The sequence below is a fragment of the Chionomys nivalis genome, chromosome 11 (assembly GCF_950005125.1).
Source record: "Chionomys nivalis chromosome 11, mChiNiv1.1, whole genome shotgun sequence".
Lineage (NCBI taxonomy): Eukaryota > Metazoa > Chordata > Mammalia > Rodentia > Cricetidae > Chionomys > Chionomys nivalis.
The window spans coordinates 29,459,075-29,477,174 of NC_080096.1; the positions used below are offsets into that span (position 1 = coordinate 29,459,075).

Genomic DNA, 18,100 nt, shown 5'->3' on the forward strand with positions numbered 1-18,100 from the left:
ACCTCAGTGCCACAAAAATGGTGTGGGGGTGCACACCTGTGATCCCAGCAGAAGGCAGAAACCTAGAAGTTCAAGGTCATCCTCTGCCATATAGCAAGTTCAAGGTCAGCCTGAATACGTGAGGCCTTGTCAAAAGGAAGGGGGAGAAAAGGGAAGGGAGGGAGAAGGAGCCCTGGCAACCCAGTGGGTATGGTTTACTCTTATACATATGGCATGGCTAAGCCCTTGTCACCACTACACAGAGAGACTTGAGAGGTTTGCCCGAAGTTACACGGTGGATCAACACCCCTCCTCGACCCTTGGGTTCTCACCACAGAAGTTTCTCAGATAGGCCTGCCATCCCAGTGCTCACGGGTTAAGATGTCCCAGATGGAGGGCCCAGATCTCCCCTCCCCTCCTCCTACCCAAGCCGTGGAGACCCAGCAACAGCTTCCCATCCTCACCCACAAGAAGTCAGTGTGTAACCAAGTTGGGAACTTTTATTTACACGAAGGCCAGAGTGGGTGTGGGCAAAGGGAACTGGAGAACAGTGATGCCAGAAACCAGGGAGATGGTGTTTAATTACGCAGATGGGAGGCGGAAAGACAAGAGTGGGGCTGGCCTAAGGATTGCCAGCTCAGGGTCCTCACCCTCAGCAGACACCCAATAAAAATAAGTCCAGACAGTGGGAATGGATGAGGACCATCAGAGGCCTACCTGCCCCGAGGGTGGAATGGCCAGTACAGAATGGCACGCATGAGGGATACTCTAGGAAGAAAGGGCACCCTGTTCCCTCAGGAGTGCTCTCTCTCCCCCCCACCCCTCCCTCACTGAACTTGTCTTCAGGACCCCTGGGTTCCAGACAAGGTCCTGAGAAATCTAGCCTCCTGGGCTGGGGCTGGGGTGCACGTCCACTCAGAGGGGGCCCAGGAGGCTAATAGGTTCTGTCCTGGCTGGTTGCTCATGGCCCCTTGATGGACCCAGGCTCTGTGAGACGAGCAGAGGCGTAGGCTGAAGCCCCCAGGCAGGCGGCAGGCTCACAGAAACCAGGCAGCCCCACTGGGCCTGGCCGGCCAGGTCGGCCAGCCTCTCCTGGAGCCCCCGGGGATCCTCGGTCTCCATCTTTGCCATTGATTGCCTGGCCAGGCCGGCCAGGAAGACCTTTAAAAAGGAGAGGCAAGACATTGGGAAATGGTTCAGACAAGGAAAATTAGGCCACGAATATCAATCACTGAAGGAAGGCACAGATGCTGCCCAACTCCCGAGTCTCAGCTCCTGGCTCCCAGCCCCCAGCCAGAACCCCCAGTGCCTGGCTTCCATGCAGAAAACCCAGGACCACTAATCCCCAAGCTCAGAGACAGAAGGGTGGCTGCACAGGACCAAGGTGTTACCTGGGATCCCTGGGGGTCCGGGCATCCCGGGGTGCCCACGTCCCATTTCTCCTTGGTCACCTTTCTCTCCACGCTTTCCTGCAGACAAAAAGGAGTGTCTTTTCTCAAACTGAGAAATAGTTCTCCCACTATTTAATTTGTTTCATACATATCCATTGTGCCAGTATACTGTTGGAAAAAAATTCAGAAGTAACTACAGGGGCTGGTTAGATAAAGGGAGATCCAGATAAGATTTGGGAGACTATGTATTAGATAGGTCTATTATAGTAGAGTCTAATAAGAACAGGCATTTACTATGTACTAAGCTGCCCTTGACCTGATACCCCTTGCCCAGCTTCAGCCCAAGTAGCACTTACCCTTGGGCCCAGTGTTGCCAATCTGACCCACTGCTCCCACGATGCCAGGAATGCCTCGGGGACCAGGATGCCCATGGGGTCCCTGTTTGCCTGGATATCCAGGGGGCCCAGGAGGTCCTGGAGGACCCACCATTCCGGTTGCACCCAGGGCTTCCCGCTTGGCACTCACAGCCACCTCTGCCAGTTGCTCTGAAGGAAACAGGAAGAAGAGGGGCCTGAGATGAGCGTGGAGAAGACAGGGCATCCTGATGCCTTGGTACCTAAGCTTGCAGACAGAAAAGCCCAACGTTGAGCTTCCTCTTCCCGAGATCCTGTTTTATGGAAGTCTATCTAAAGTTCCACAGTTTCCGGGAGGCAGAGCTGGAATGAATGCACACCTGGGACTCCAGACCCTCCATACATGTAGAGGCTAGTGAAGGGTGACCAGGTACTGGAGTGGGCTGTGGGTAAGGGCTGCAGCCTGTCCTTTACCTTGAATCATCTTCAGTACCACGTCCACGATATGCTGGTCACTGGCAACTCTGCCCTGAGTGCGGAGGATACAATTCATGAAGAAGCCCCGGCCACCAGAACCAAGATTCCTGCAATCCACCGCCACACCCATTCTCTTGATCTGGGGCCAGTCTCCAAAGCAGACAGCCTCTGGGAACTCCCAGCCTTGGGCAATGTGCTAGACCGCCCCCCCTCCCCCAAGATGTCCTTCCTAGAGAATCCCCTAGCCTTGGGGTCCACTCACCACTACTCCTTGTCTCCCAGGTTGTCCTGGCACGCCTCGATCTCCCACCAGTCCTCGGGGTCCGGGAAGCCCGGGATAGCCCTGCACTCCTGGGGCACCCGCATCCCCGCTGGGGCCAGGGTATCCTGGCTCTCCACGAACTCCTTGCTGCCACGGGACCACGTAGAATAAGAAGGCATTGGGAGGGAGGGGAGAATGGGGCGAAGGGAGAGGGCGGGGCCAGAGGGAGGAAAGGGAGGAAAGGGAGGAAGGCGTCTGCAAGGGAGAGAGGGGAGGGGCTCACCTGTCCCTTGGGTCCTGGCTCTCCCGACTGGCCCTGCAGAGGGAGCAAGGTCAAAAAGCGGTGGGACCCCGGATCATCTCCCCGACTCCCCATCTCACTCCCGTGCCCCGCTCACCTTCTCCCCTTTCTCACCCGGGAGGCCGGCCACCCCCGGGTCACCCTGCAGAAAGAGAACCTCGTGTTAAATGCCGTAGTGGCAACAATGACGAAGGGCGCTGGGTCTGCAGGTGTGTACAGACCCGACGCCCCAGGCACCCGACGCTCCAGACACCCGACGCCTGACTGCTGGACTGGGTGGGAACTCACCACTCCACCTCGGGGCCCTGTCTTCCCTGAGGAACCCTGGAAAAAGAAATTGGGGCATAGTGAAATGTCCTCTCCAAGGAAGGGAGCCCCCCAGTTCCCCGTTCCTCCCAGTCTAACCCAACCCCACGGCCCACTGTAGCCCAGACTTGGCCTCTTTCCCTTTCCAGCCTCCCATGGTACCTTATCTCCTTTGATGCCTGGCAAGCCTTGGGGTCCTGGAATTCCTGGGGGGCCCTGCTCTCCCTTGGGGCCCTGAGGTGGGGGGAAAAACAAAACAATGAAGTAAATTAAAGAACCCAGGTGTGAGCCCACTGCCCCCCTCAGCAGGCCTATCCTCACCTGTCGTCCTTGAGGGCCTGGCTGCCCTACTGGTCCCCTCTCACCCTGATCACCCTGAAACGCAAAAAGGAAGTCAGACCTGGGCTCTCAGCAGGGTCAGTCTTTTAAGCCAGGCTGGTCTCTAGCAGGTCTAGTGCCATCTATCCTGGTTGTCACCAGCAGGGGTCCTTCTTATTACTCTTTTTCACAGACCCTTGTCAAAGAGGACCCAGTGCCAACTGCAGCAAGGATCCTCAGAGAGGGGCTGCTTACCTTCTGTCCCATTATGCCCTGTGGACCGATTTCCCCTCGAGGCCCTGGCTCCCCCTGGGAGGAGAAAGGAGAGTCAGCAGCAGGCCTGGTGGAACGCCCTGGCTCAGCCTTCCACACCCTTGGGTCAGCTAATTGGCTTTAATTGAGGAGGCTGTCCCAGAAGGCAGAAAAAGCTTGCTTGGGTCAGTGGGACAGGACACTAGACTCAAGACACTCCCCAGGTTTGAACTCCACCCCTTAACTTCACCTAGACCCTACACTAAGGTCAGGGCCTTAGACCTCCTGGGAGAGTGGAAGAGATACTCACTTCTTTCCCAGGAGGACCGGAGATTCCAGGGAAGCCCTGCTGGCCCGGTTCGCCCTGCAGGAAAACACAGTTCTCATGTCAGGCTAGTAGCTGCCAGGCAGCCCTGAGCCTCAGGGAAACCCAGGAACCCTGAACAAAGTCTGCAACCAAATAAACAGGGAAAGGAGGTGTTCTTGATCAAATCCTCTGGGCTTCGTTGCTTTCCCTGAGTTTGTTACTCCTCTGGAGTCCAAGTCACATCCTGCTTCTACTAAGCCAGGATGAGGATGGGACAAGGTGGTGAGAGAAAGTGGTACGGACTAAGGGTCTTGTGTTTAGGCTGTGTCGAGCCCTGGGTGAGAACTGAGTCTCACAATCTTTGAGCCCCATTACTCGCTCCCTGGTCCCGTCGTCTGGTAGAACCAAGTCTCTGGGCTTAGGGGTCTCCTCACCTTATCTCCAGGGCCTCCTTTTGTCCCAGGTTGACCCGGCACACCCTAAAGAAAAAAGTTGGTATTGGTTTCTATCCTGGCATGGGGAGCTGGGTACACTTGCCACGTTGCCTCCATGCCCAGTCTAGATTTTCTCCTCCTTGTGGGAGCTAAACATTCAAAGATACAGCCATGGTATCATGAGCTCAGCTGGTTCTCCACCCTTGCTGTGAGTCCTGGAAGGAGAGGAGTGGGCTTTGGACAATGGCCTGTCTATCAGCACCCATGTCCACGGGAAAGCATAAGATGAAGACGAGTCTACACAAGCACAGAGAAGCAGGCTGTGGCAGTCCGTGCCTTCATGAGGGGGGAGGACGGAGACTCACAGGCTGAACCCCAGACACGTGGAGTAGAGATGGGTCTGTGACATGAGGAGGTGAATCAAGCAGGCCAGAGACTGCAAAGGGTTAATGGTATGGAAATAGAAAAACCACTGCAGCCGGGGTGGTGGTGGCACAAGTTTTTAATCTCAGGAGGCAGAGGCAGGAGGATCTCTGTGAGTTTGAGGCCAGTCTGGTCTATATAGTGAGTTCCTGGCTGTCCTGGAACTCACTGCACAGAGAAACCCTGTCTCAAAAAATAAAACAAAACAAAAAAACTGTCCAAATGATGAGGCAGCCTGCACCAGGCCAAGAGCTACACAGACAGTAAGGAGGTGATGTGATGACAGGGTCAGACCTCAGGTGCGGATTTTTACCTCCTCAGCCCCTCCCACCCTTTCACACAGACACAGGCAACAGACTGATTGGCTCCCTGAGGCTCAGGATCAACTTGCCTGTGGGCAGCCCTTGTGTTGATACTCACCGCTAGGCCCTGGTGGCCTGGGCTTCCTGGCCGCCCCACCTGTCCTGCACTGCCCTGGTGAGACAGACAACCAGAAACACAAATCTCAGAGGCTCGGAAACACTGAGAGCTGCTGGTTCCGAAGCCTCGAGGATTGGTGACAGGGCTCACCGGCCTGAGAGGGAACAGACGTGGCCCTGCCCAGCTCCACCATGCTCACCTTCATGCCAGGTATGCCCGGGGTCCCGTCCTTGCCGTCAATGCCTGGAGGACCCTGCTCAGGAAGGAAGTTCAAAGGAGACTCATGGTGGGAAGCCCCGTGGGCTTCCCACTATCCTGCCGTGACTCCATACTGTTTGCAGGTAAAGAAACTAAACTAAAAGAAAGTGTATTTGTCAGGTGACTGAGCCAGTAGCCTGCCACAGAGTTCAGTCCAGATCCCCAGCTTTCTCTCCATCGAGGGATGCAGTGAACTGACCAGGACCAGGGACTGGACTCTGAGTGCTTACCGTTGTTCCCTTTGGGCCTGTTATCCCCTGGGGTCCTGGGGCACCTTGGCTCCCCTGCAAAGTAGATAGAGATCAGTTGCCTTTAGAATGCGGAGCCTAGCTGGCTGTGTAGCAGGAACAGCCCAGACAATGGCTTCTGGGTCCCAGAGTCCTTGTGGCCTGGGCCAGACTGCAGAGGTTGGACAGAGATGCTGAGAAGTCTGCTTCTGCCCTGACAGGAGTGAGGGGTGGGGGAAGCAGATCAGTGTGGGGGTGGGGGGAAGGTTCCTGGGAGGGCAATGGTTCCTGGGAGCCCTGCATTCATAGACAGTAGTCACTCAGGTAGAGAAACAGTCACCAAGAGAGATGGGTGGGTTTTGTATTGGGTGGGGGTATCTTGGTTTGAATAAGAGCTATGAAGACAATATGGGGAAAACGAGGAGAAGTTAAAGATGGAGCAGCTACTTGGTGGTGTTAGAGAATAACTGGACCTTTCGTTGCCTTTCTTTCTAATTTTTAAATTACATTTATTTGTGTATTTTTTATTTATCTTTGCATATGGGCAGGGTCAGGACACATGCCACAGCACATGTGAAGGTCAGGGGACAGATTTCAAGAGCTGGCCCTCTCCTCCCACTGTGTGGGTTCTGGGCGTGGAAGTTAGGTTGTCAGTCCTGTGGCAGGCGCTTTTACCCTCCCAGCCATCTCTCCAGTTCCAATAATAACATGGTTCTGTGAGGGAAAAGTCTTTAATTTTTAGAGATACATTCAGAAGTGTGTAGAGGCAAACGAGATGAGCCAAGGATTTCTTGAAAATAAGCAGTAACCAATGAAGGACAGTGCAGGAGGCGTGTGGAAGGGGACAAGGAGGGAGGTGTGGGCGGGGCAGTGAAGTTGCTCTGTGTGTGTGTGTGTGTGTGTGTGTGTGTGTGTGTCTCAGTAGGACAGTGAAGGAGGTGAGGGGGAGGACAGTGAAGGAGGTGTGGTCGGATGGGGAAGGAGGCTCAAAGAAGGCAGTTGCTGCAAGTCTCTCTAACTGGAACTGGGGAGACAGCCATATGGGACTCCCTGTAGCCATCTCTTGACTTTCCTATGTATTTTTAGACTTGCATTAAAAATACAGTTAGCTGAATCTCGACTTGTGGTTTTTCTTTCCCCCAAAACCAGCAGTCTTTTTTTATTTATATTTCTCATTCTGTTAACGTAACACAAATTTTCCTTTCTACCTTCATCTCATTCCCACCACTTAACAGTACATCTTAGAAGCTACCCACGACAGTAAAGGGCGCTTTGTTTACCAAGTTAGAAAAGAAAATATGGTGATACGTGATGACTCATGTATTCTGTCACCACTATAAACAGTGACACAGAAATTACATTTGGAGAAAAAGAACCCTTTACATGTGTCACATGTCATTTTGCCCAAATTTAAGAGCTAGTGAGATGTCTCAATGGGTAGAAGTATTTGCCGCACGAGTCTGAAGGCCTGGGTCTGGTTTCCAGAATTCACAGGTGGAAGGGAAGAATTGTCTCTTGTTGTTCTCCGACCCCCATGTGCATGCTGAGGCACGTCTATGCGCATGTATACCGCGCGCACACACACACACACACTAATAATAATAAAAATTTAAAATTTGATTAAAATATTGGGCAACTAAAATATGGTGGTACATGTCTTTAATATCAATACGAGGAGGCAGAGGCAGGTGACTGTCTGTGAGTTTGAGGCCAGCCTGGTCTATATACCAAGTTCCAGGACAGCCAAGACTATTAAATAGAAATCTTGTCTCAAAAAAAAAGTATTAGTTTTTGTTTGTTTGTTTTTCAATACAGGGTCTCTCTGTACAGTCCTGGCTGTCCTGGAACTTGATCTGCAGACCAGGCTAGCCTTGAACTCAGAGATATCCTCCTGCCTCTGCTTCCCTGGTGCGGGACAATTGTCTATATTCTGTCAATTATGTTTGAAATAAACGCTGATTGGCCAGTAGCCAGGTAGGAAGTGTAGGTGGGACAACCAGATAGGAAGTAGAGGCGGGTCAATGAGAACAGGAGAATTCTGGGAAGAAGGAAGCTCCCTCGGCAGTCCTGTCCAGACACAGAAGAAGCAAGAAGTGACTATACCGTTGAAAAAGGTACTGAGCCATGTGGCTAACACAGATAAGAATAATGGGCTATTGTAAGTTATAAGAGTTAATAAGAAGCCTGAGCTAATGGGCCAATCAGTTTATGATTAATGTAGACCTCTGTGTGCTTTCTTTGGGACTTAATGACTGTGGGAGCCTGGCAGGATAGAAAACCTCAGACAACACCTCCCAAATGCGGGATTAAAGGAATGTGATGTGGGGCCTGGAGAGATGACTCAGTAGTTAAGAGCACTGACTGCTCTTCCAGAGGACCCAGGTTCAATTCCTAGCACCTACATGGCAGCTCAGAACTGTCTGTAACTGCAGTTCCAGAGGATCTGACATACTCACACCAGTGCACATAAAATAAAATTAAATAGATTATTAAAACAGGCATGTGATACCACTGCCTGGCCTAAATGTAGCAACTTTTAAAGATAATATTGAGGTAGAGGGCTGGAGAGATAGCTCAGAGGTTAGGAGCATTGCCTGCTCTTCCAAAGGTCCTGAGTTCAATTCCCAGCAACCACATGGTGGCTCACAACCATCCGTAATGGGGTCTGGTGCCCTCTTCTGGCCTTTAGGCATATACACAGACAGAATATTGTATACATAATAAATAAATAAAAATTTAAAAAAAAAATATTGAGGTAGAATTATTAGTTAAGGATGCACACTTGAACTCTTATAGACACTGTCAGAGTTTACCAGTTAACACTCTGCAGTGGCACAGGGAAGTAGATAATGCTCCATTAGCCCCACTCTGCCCAGGCTTTCCACTCACCAAGCCACTGAAAGCTCTTGCTAAATATAATGCCAACTTTGTACCACATGAACACAAAATGCCCAAGGAGGCCAGAGGAGGGTTTTGGAACCCCTGGAACTGGAGTTATACAAGATTGTGAGCTGCCGTGTGGGTGCTGGGACTTGAACCTGGGTCCTCTAAAGAGCAACAAATGCTCTTAACTGTTGAACCATCTCTCTGCACCCCCTCCCCAATTCCTTCTTTAAAAAACATGGTCTTACTATGTAGCCAAAAGTGGACTGAAACTTTCTATGGAGATCAGGTTGTCTTTGAACTCACAAAGATCCACCTATCTCTGCCTTCCAAATTCTGGAATTGAAGGTGCGTACCACCACACCTATCTCATATATTTTTATTTTAAAAAAATTCTTTGGCAAATTCATATATGTATATAACATATTTTGGTCATTCACATTCCTGTTACCTCTCTCTCACCCCCTCACTTCTGCTGAACCCCCCTTCTTCCCAGTGTGTTCCCCTCTTACTCTCGTGCCTTTTTATTTGTTTGGTGGCATTGATATTATTATTGTTGTTGTTGTTGTTATTGGTGTGTATGGGTGTGTGTGTGCAGTGCATGTGTGTGTTAGGGAACACACATGTGCTAGAGCGCTTGTGTAAGGATCAGAAGACAGCTCTGCAGAGCTGGTTCTCTTTTCCCTTCCACCTTTAGGTGGGTTCCAGGGACTGAACTCAGGTCACCACCACCCCTTTTTTGTGACCGAGTGTGATGAGGGCTGCTTTGTATGTGCATAGGTGGAATCATTTACTAGAATATGGGCAACTTACTGCACACTGAGGAAAACGACGCCCCTTCCCCAGGCAACCATGCGGGCTTCCCAACCCCACACACGCTGCTCAGTTTTCTGTGATTTTAAAACTGCTCAAAAAGCCAGGAGTGGTAGTGCATGCCTTTAATCCCAGCACTAGAGAGGCAGAGACGGAGATCTCTGTGAGTTCCAGGACAGCCTGGTCTACATAGTGAGTTCCAGGACAGCCTGGTCTACATAGTGAGTTCTAGAACAGCCAGAACTATGTAGAGAGAAACTCTCTAAAAAATAAAAATAAAGGGCTGGAGAGATGGCTCAGAGGGTAAGAGCACTGACTGCTCTTCCAGAGGTCCCGAGTTCGATTCCCAGCAACCACATGGTGGCTCACAACCATCTGTAATGAGACCTGGTGCCTTCTTTGCCAGCAGTACATTGTATGCTTAATAAATAAATAAATCTTAAAAAAAATAAAATAAAATAAAATAAAAATAAAATATAAACCCTGCTCAGAAAAAAAGGATTTATGAATCAGAGAGAGAGAGAGAGAGAGAGAGAGAGAGAGAGAGAGAGGAAGGGAGGTGGGAGGGAGAGAGTTAAGTGACTGTGATAGATGTCTTGGGATCCAGACCAAATCCCATTAGTTTCATGGTTAATTTGCTGGAATTTCATTGTCTGGCCCCAGTGGCTACAGGACTGGATCCCAAGGCTTCTAGTGAAGTCTGAACACAGCAAGCAAACTGGATTCTCAGCACAGATCATCAGACACTCCCCCACACCCAGAAGTCACCCCCATGCAGACTGTCAGGCACATACATAAACGCCTATGTGTGCACACACCAGCATTAATGGAGATAATCCCTTCCCAGTACTCTCCAGGGGTTCTGATCAGACAAGGATCTCCCGAGAACTTACCACATCCCCCTTCTCACCAGTCCGGCCTGGTGGCCCCCTTGGACCTTCTTCACCCTGGCACGAAGGAGACAAGAGCCCAAGTCACATGACCCCATAAAGACCAGCACCCACTTTGAAGCCATAGAGCTTTAGCATAGGGTCTGGGGACAGGAGCAGGCTTACCGGTGGCCCAGCAGCCCCGATGGAGCCCACCATGCCTTTATATCCACGAGGACCCTGGGGAAAGGAAAAGATTGTGGATCAGTCCTGGTTGGACTCTGAAGGCCTCTGAAGAGTTCTGGTCCCAGCAACTCTTGCAGGACACCCATAGACTTACCGTCTCTCCCTTAGGTCCTGCCACGCCTGGGTAGCCCCTGATGCCCTGGGGACCCTGTCAAAAAAAAGAAAAATGTCAGTGAAAACAACTGCTGTTTTTGGTCCCATCCCTTCCCACAATGCCCCTTTGGGCAGAGTGTTCGTATCTCCTGTGTCGTACAAAGATGCTCAGATGTAGAGAGGAACCTCCCAGGGGCACTGAAAGGAACAGCGACAGACCTGGACCTTGGCCAGGTCTTCTGGTGGGCAACCTTGGTTCTGTCCACTCTATCCCTGCAGCCAGTGTCAGCCTTTCACCCCACCCAGGCACTCCCAGCCAAACACGGATTTCTTTTATAGAGGCCAAAGCAGGTGAATGGCTCCATCAAAGGGCTCCCGGGATGATAGAAGGCATAACAGTGAGGTGTTTCTTACCGGTGGTCCAGGGATGCCTTGCTCTCCAGAGGCACCCACATCTCCCTTGGGGCCCTAAGAGCAAGGAAGAGCTGTCAGACTGGCAGCAAATACAAGACAGCAGACACCAGCAACCTTTCCCAGCACAGACAGCCAGGCGGGACAATTAGAAACCAAGATGTCACCGGGCAGTGGTGGCGCACGCCTTTAATCCCAGCACTCGGGAGGCAGAGGCAGGTAGATCTCTGTGAGTTCGAGACCAGCCTGGTCTACAAGAGCTAGTTCTAGGGCAGGCTCAAAACCACAGAAACCCTGTCTCGAAAAACCAAAAAAACAAAACAAAACAAAACAAAGCCAAGATGTCCCCTATCACATGAAAAAGGGACTCAACAAGAGACTCGTTGGGTTGGGCGGCAATGGCGCATGCCTTTAATCCCAGAACTTTGGAGGCAGAGGCAGGTGAGTTCAAGGCCAGCCTGGTGAGAGAGAGAGAGAGAGAGAGAGAGAGAGAGAGAGAGAGAGAGAGAGAGAGAAGAGAAGAGGGAAGGAGAAGTGTGTAACATTGGCCTCCTGCCTCCCAGTTTAAGGATCTGTCCCTTGAACCCACAGGGACAGGGGAAGGATGAAGAATGTGGCAGATGCCTCCAGGATTGTCTCCCCATAATCCTCACCCTCATCCTGGCCTTTAGCTCTCATACTCACCGGCTTGCCCTGGCGACCAGGATCACCCAGAATCCCCCGCTTGCCTGGATGCCCCTGAAGGGAAGAAGGGAACTCAGCCCCAGGTTCCCTCCAAGCACCTGTCCCACCCTCCCAGGACAAGCCACCCCTTCACCTTCACTCCTTGCAGCCCCTGGGGGCCTTTCGCACCAGCTGGACAGTTGGTTGGACACTGAAAAGAACATCCTGTAAGGCCAGAGGTCTCTTGCCTGGCCAGGGCCAGCTGAGCAATGCTTCCCAGAACTCCCTCCCCATCTCCCACTGAAAGCCCTAGGCAGTATCTCCAGACCCCGTTTCTCACCAGGAGATCCGCACTCCCTTCCAGGCCCTGGATGGTTCCTGGTTGACCCTGATAGGAGATACAAAATGATGAGATATAACCTGACCCATCCCCTCTGCAAGCCACTTCCTCGGGAACACATGGCCATCCAGGAAGGTTGAGGACAGAGAACACTTGCCGGTTTCCCAGGGGGTCCTGGGGGACCTGATGGTCCCTCTGGTCCTGGATCTCCCTGGAAGCAAAAAGAGCCGAAATCACAACAGCATCCTGCCAGGCCCCAGTTATTTCTGCTCTTCCTCCACTTCCTACCACTGGTCCATCCAGGCCACTCTTTAGGGCACCTCCAGAGAGCTGCCACAGTAAGGAGATCCAGGAGACTGGCAGGTGGCACCAACCCTGAGCCTCCCAGAAAGATTTGCTGCAAGCAAGAGAGGATTCTGCCCCAGGGGGAGTTCCTCGTGGGGCAGAAGCAATTCAGAAGCTCCCAGAAAGCCTGCCCCAGACTTTCAGTCTTGGCATGCGGGGCAAGAGGCAGAGGCAGAGGGTCAGTAGGCTTACCTTGGGGCCCGGGGCTCCAATCTCACCAGGGAGGCCCACAGGTCCAGGTGGTCCCTGTGGGTCAGAGAGACGGTTGTTCAAGATGCCTCACAACATCCACCTTAGACAGGAAGGTAGGGACAGGCACCAAAAGTCTCTTCTCTACCATATCTATTCAAACAATTCCAGAGAGACTGGATTGTGGGGCTCTAAGGACCAGATCATTCCAGACTCAGCAAGCTGCCCATTCATGGCACCAATACAACATGCAGGTTGTTCCTCAAGATGGAGACTCCCCTAGAAACCCTCTTTTCCTTCCCCAGCTCCCTGCCCAAGCCCCTATAACTTACGGGAGGGCCAGCAAATCCGGGGCCCTGCAATAGAAATAAAGGAAATCAGATTCACGTCTCCCATTGGCAGGTCCTCCCAGCCCTCAGAGGGTCCCTCTATACACTTGTAGGTGCTACTCACCGGCAGGCCAGGGGGGCCTGGGAGCCCAGGCTGACCCTGCAGGAGCAATGAGAGTGGCTCAGAGGCTGGAGAAGGCTGGGGTCCACACCTCACTTCTACTGCAGCCCCTCCAAACGCTGTCTTCAATGAACACCCAGTAGTCACTTACCTTGACTCCGGGGGTCCCCATGGGGCCAGGCTCTCCCTTGGCTCCCATTAAACCCTGGGGGAGAAAGAGATGGTAGGATCATTGAAGCATATCTGCCCTTAGCTCACAGGGCAGGGCAAATCTAGGGGATTTTAGGCTTTCCATTCCTGCTGGAGGCCTGGGGGATCTTACTTTCTCTTTTCCCTTTTCTCCGTTTTTTTTTTTTGGGGGGGGACTTTTTGTTTGTTTTGGATCTTGGGAGGTAAGCAAAATGATTATTTCCCTCTCAAAAAATATTTATTTATTTATGTATTTTTAGGGATAGGTTTTTTGTTTTTGTTTTTGTTTGTTTGTTTTCTGTGTAGTCCTGGATGTCCTGGAACTTGCTCTGTAGATCAGAGATCTCAGAACTCAGAAACCCACCCGCCTCTGCCTCCAGAGCACTGGTATTAAAGGCAGGCGCAACCATGCCTGGCAAGTATCCTTTGGTTGTGTTGCTGAGATAGAAGTTTCCAACTCACTACAGTCCCAAGGATGACCTTGAATTTCTGAGACTCTCTTCCCCACCTCCGGAGTGCTGGGCTTACAGACGTGTACTGCCATGCCCAATTGTGATGCTAGCACTTCACCGGTGAGCTACATTCTCTACCCAATTAATTACCTTCCTTTGAGAGACCTGACTAAGACTCAAAGACCTGTGGGCTCGACCTCACTTCTCCCAGTTCGAGTCTAGGGTACTCAGACGGGGATCTGAACTGGTGACCTCTGCTCTGGGTAACGTCTGAAAGCCTGCATTTTCTCATCTGCAAATGAATTAACACTCTCAGCTCTCTGGGAATACATTGGCACTGACCATGCTAGAGTAAGGCAGTGTGTTTTGGAATCTTTGTAGGGTGTGGATGGGGAGTTTAAAGGGGCCCTGCAGTCTGCAGCCCTGGTCATTACCCCTTGAAGAGGCAAACAGGCACAATTCAAAGAGACTTCTCCCCCCACCCATCTGTCTTTCAGAGTCTGCCATGTACTTCCACCAAATAACTATCCCCACCTTCCTGAGGCTGTCAGCCCTCAGGAATTTGTGGCTTTGGGGTCTCTGGGAACTCCATAATGATGTTCCTTCCCTGAGCTGGACCAGAACTGCAGAGGGAATGAGCAAGGCACTTGGGGTAGGGGAGAAGGGGAGCGGGGAGGGATGGCGGTGAGGGGTTGGGGAGCAAAGCAGAATACACAAAGGCTGTGCAATCCTTAGAGGCCAGAAGGGTAAGACTAAGTCCTCACACCTGCAGACAGGAGGGACAACCCTGCAGCTCACAGAAAGCAAAGGCCCTCTCGGGGCTCCCAGTGCCAGAGATCCAAGGCCAGACATCCATGTCAGGGTGGATATGAGATCGGAGTGAGGTCACAGTTGTATGAAATGAGTCCTGAATGACTATAGAGCCGCCATCTCGTTACCACTCTTTTTTTTTTTTTTGGTTTTTCGAGACAGGGTTTCTCTGTGGTTTTGGAGCCTGTCCTGGAACTAGCTCTTGTAGACCAGGCTGGTCTCGAACTCACAGAGATCCGCCTGCCTCTGCCTCCCGAGTGCTGGGATTAAAGGCGTGCGCCACCACCGCCCGGCTCGTTACCATTCTTTTTCTTTTTTTGAGACAGGGCTTCCTAGCTGCCCTGGAACTAGGTCTTAGCTCTTCTAAATCAGGCTGGCCTCAGACTCACAGAGATCCTCCCGCCTCTGCCTCCCTGAGTGCTGGGATTAAAGGCGTGTGCCACTGCTGCCTGGCCTTGCTACTCTTTCTAACCAGACACGCGTGAAGAAGCCTGAATCAGCCTCTCCCCAGTCTCAGGTACTCACATCCACGCCAGGCTTCCCATCCGGCCCATCCGGCCCAGGTTTGCCAGGCTCTCCTTTGGATCCCTTGAAATCAGAAGCAGAACATATTAGCCAGAGGACAGCAAGTACTGGAAGAGCCAAAGGTCAAAGAAAAACATAAAGAGCACTCACCGGAGGACCGACTTTTCCTGGAGGCCCCTTGTCACCCTGCAAGACACAAGCTGATGAGACATCTATGGCTCCTGCCTCCCCAGTGGGTGTGGACAAGTCTGGCCAATGCCCCAGAGTGTCTCCTCTCTGTTTTGTGCTGAGATCTGCACTATTTTTTAAAAAACAGCTGCCTTTGCTCAAAACAAACAAAATTCAGCTGAGCACCGGCCTTCCTTAGCTCCAGCATTCAGGAGGCAGAGACCAAGGGTAAGTCTGTGCGTTCAAGGCCAGCCTAGTCTAACAGTGAATTTCAAGACAGCCAGGGCTATGTAAAGAGACCTTGTCTAAATTAAATTAAATGAAAACAAAACAAAATGCAAGTGCATTAACACCAGGCCAGCCAACTGAGATGAGCATTTAGTCAAGATTTTTTTTTTTTTTTTTTTTTTTTTTTTTTTTTTTGAGACAGGGTTTCTCTGTGGTTTTGGAGCCTGTCCTAGAACTAGCTCTTGTAGACCAGGCTGGTCTCGAACTCACAGAGATCTGCCTGCCTCTGCCTCCCGAGTGCTGGGATTAAAGGCGTACACTACCACCGCCAGGCTAGTCAAGATTTTAGACATCCTGACGTGGGCAGGTACTATGAAGTCCCCAGGCTTCAAGTTAGTCGGGAGAACTGATTAAGCAAGTGATAAAACGAATAATTTTTTTTTAAAGCCTTTTAGAGAAATCTGAAGGGGAGGGAAATGAGGTGAGTAGTGGCTGTCAGACAGGAAAGCCAGAGACTGCGGCAGAGGCAAGGATAAGGGGGCCAGCAAAGAGGTAGATTCAAAATGTTCTCAAGAAAAGAAGGTTCTCTTTCCCGTGTGACAAAGGACCGTTGGTGGGAGACTGGCATGGCCCTGTAGTCAGATTTAGCCTGGGAGAGGCCCCCAGGAATTCTGGAGCCAGCAGCGGCATGAGCCTGGCTGGGGTCCAGTGTCCTGCGTTTGGGGGTTGGGGGCATCAGGCTGAATAGGAGTCTGTCCGAAAGGTAAACATCCAGCCGACCTCCTGGGGGAGCCTCCCGAGTAAGGCTGTTAACCCTCAGCACACTCGGAGAGCAAAGGACCAGCCCAGGCAATTCTAAACTTGGAAGCTAAAGCAAAAAAAGAGAGGAGTGTGGCCCTGGCTGGTCAGCTGTCTACATGACGCTCCCCAGGTACCTTAAAGTAGTGTGCCAGGGGACAGCGGGAGGGGTTAAGAGGAGGAAGGGAGGGAGGGGATAAGGACGCGCTGTGAGCTGAGGCCGGCAACAGAACAGCAGGCCCTTGTTGCAGAGTGGCTGCGACAGACTCCCCATTTCAGGGCTGGTTTGGGGTTTTCACTGAACAAACGGGCTCCTTGTGGTCTCTGCAGGCGCCATGTCCTGGCAACAGGGGGTGCTAAACTTCCAGGTGTCCCCACCCCTGTGCTCACAAAGTTCTCCTTTGTGGACAGACAGCCTTCCTTCCCCTCAAGTCTGAAGTTAGATACTCACGTCGATGCCATCAGAACCCGGTATTCCTGGTGGCCCTGGTGGCCCTGGAGGACCCGGCTCTCCTGGAGGACCTTTCTGAAAATACACACAAGAATGCAGCTCTCAGACAGTATGCAGAACTGAGCTCCCAGGGACTGCTGGGGACCCCGAAAGTGAAGGTGACTAGGCAACTCCCCAAGGAAACGGAACTCCACGGGGAGTTTGTTGAGCAGCTACTGTGTGTCATCACACTCACTATTTTATGGATTACTCAGAACTATAGAGGGTAGTATTAGGGGTGACAGGAAGAGGGTGAAGAAACACACACAGGAAAATTAAAGGTTCGTGGTCACAGTGAAAGATGAAATCACAATTGCACCTAGGTCGGCCATCTTCTTCCCCTGGACCACACTGTCCTTGCATTGTCATGGGTGGGAAATAGATAAAGATATCATTCGCTCAAATCACAGATGATGTAAGGTGGTGCCTAGCCCTCGATGGATGGCACTTCGAACTAGTATTGTTTTCTAACCAACCACAGATACAGCGGTGAACGCGCACCTCTCCCTCATCCTCTGGTGCGGGTTAAGTACCCGCAGAGAAGGGAGGTGTGAAGAAGGGAAGCTGGTGCTATTCTCACTTGGTCCTCCCTGAGGTGGTTCTCTTCGCGGGCTAGCCCTGAGTCAAGAAGATGTCCCGCTGGCGCTAGGTGCCCTGAAGTGCCCGGCCAGCACCCCACAGGCAAGCTGCACCCCACACCAGCACCGCTTGGCTTGTGGGTGGGTGCCAGGCCCAAGGTCCCGGTTAGGTCCTACTCGGCGCATTCCTTCCCCAGACCCCAGCTCCCCAGAAGGGAGCTCACAAGCCGGTCATAGAAGATGCAGTGGGGCGACAGAGAAGTCAGGCTGGAGCCCGGGCCCCTTAGGAGATTCCGGGGGCGGAGGCTCGGCTGTCGACTGAATGGCCACCATTGTCTTCGCCACCACCTGGGCTCTCTCTGCTGCCAGGACCCTGCGCCAGCTCCTGCCCCGATGCTGTCTGTCCAAGGCCGAGCATTCCGGGACAGGGTCCCTTTGGCTCCAGGACTGATCAATCTCCCCTCAGTGCCCCCTGCATGTCCGGTATACACCCTCCCAGCGGCTCTGTCCTCAGCTGCCCCTCAGGCTAGGGATGGCCTACAGTAGATCCCCAAACTTCTGGATCCTAAACCCAGGCTCTGCACCCAGGACTTCGGTGCCAGAGAGGCGGCGGGACTTACGATCTGAGCCAGGGCGAGCCCCAGCACCTGGAGGAGAACGACCAAGCTGCGGAGCGCGGGAGTAGTGGCCATGGTGAGCGGCGGGTTCTGGAACAAGGATGCGGGGTCCAGGCAGGCACGGGCAACGGGGGACTGCTCTCTGAGCCACTGGCCGGACCTCCTCAATACGCGGTGGGGCGGGGCAGGGACCCGCAGGACTGTCACCTGAGATCACTGCGGGAAGGAGGTGTCC

At 52.3% G+C, this 18,100-nt stretch overlaps 1 protein-coding gene across 2 annotated transcripts; it reads right to left on the reverse strand.

The window, feature by feature from the left end:
* Positions 1-474: 474 nt before the first annotated feature.
* Positions 475-18,100, reverse strand: Col9a2 (collagen type IX alpha 2 chain). Of its 2 annotated transcripts, none has more exons than XM_057784030.1 (32): positions 17,869-18,100; positions 16,632-16,706; positions 15,137-15,172; positions 14,987-15,049; positions 13,162-13,215; positions 13,014-13,049; positions 12,893-12,916; positions 12,564-12,617; positions 12,184-12,237; positions 12,027-12,074; positions 11,841-11,897; positions 11,708-11,761; positions 11,027-11,080; positions 10,614-10,667; positions 10,460-10,513; positions 10,298-10,351; positions 5,712-5,765; positions 5,423-5,476; positions 5,224-5,277; positions 4,381-4,425; positions 3,950-4,003; positions 3,643-3,696; positions 3,391-3,444; positions 3,232-3,303; positions 3,052-3,087; positions 2,861-2,905; positions 2,746-2,778; positions 2,463-2,609; positions 2,198-2,252; positions 1,727-1,915; positions 1,371-1,448; positions 475-1,140 (listed from the first exon to the last, which is right to left on the reverse strand). In XM_057784030.1, the coding sequence occupies exons 1-32, from the start codon at positions 17,938-17,940 to the stop codon at positions 941-943; spliced, it is 2,067 nt and encodes a 688-aa protein (XP_057640013.1). In that variant the 5' UTR covers positions 17,941-18,100; the 3' UTR covers positions 475-940. The 2 variants fall into 2 exon arrangements, with proteins under 2 accessions (XP_057640013.1, XP_057640014.1); XM_057784031.1 differs by lacking the exon at positions 17,869-18,100 and adding an exon at positions 17,172-17,298.

What these genes read in the sequence shown, in the direction of transcription:
- Col9a2 (XM_057784030.1), bottom strand. Translation starts at nt 17,940, where the DNA reads ATGGCCACTACTCCCGCGCTCCGCAGCTTGGTCGTTCTCCTCCAGGTG. An exon ending in ATGGGAAGCCTGGCGTGGAT is followed by an intron (nt 13,216 to 14,986) that starts GTGAGTACCTGA and finishes TTTCTCCCCCAG; the next exon opens with GGTTTAATGGGAGCCAAGGG. An exon ending in CTGGTCGCCAGGGCAAGCCG is followed by an intron (nt 11,081 to 11,707) that starts GTGAGTATGAGA and finishes CCTTGCTCTTAG; the next exon opens with GGCCCCAAGGGAGATGTGGG.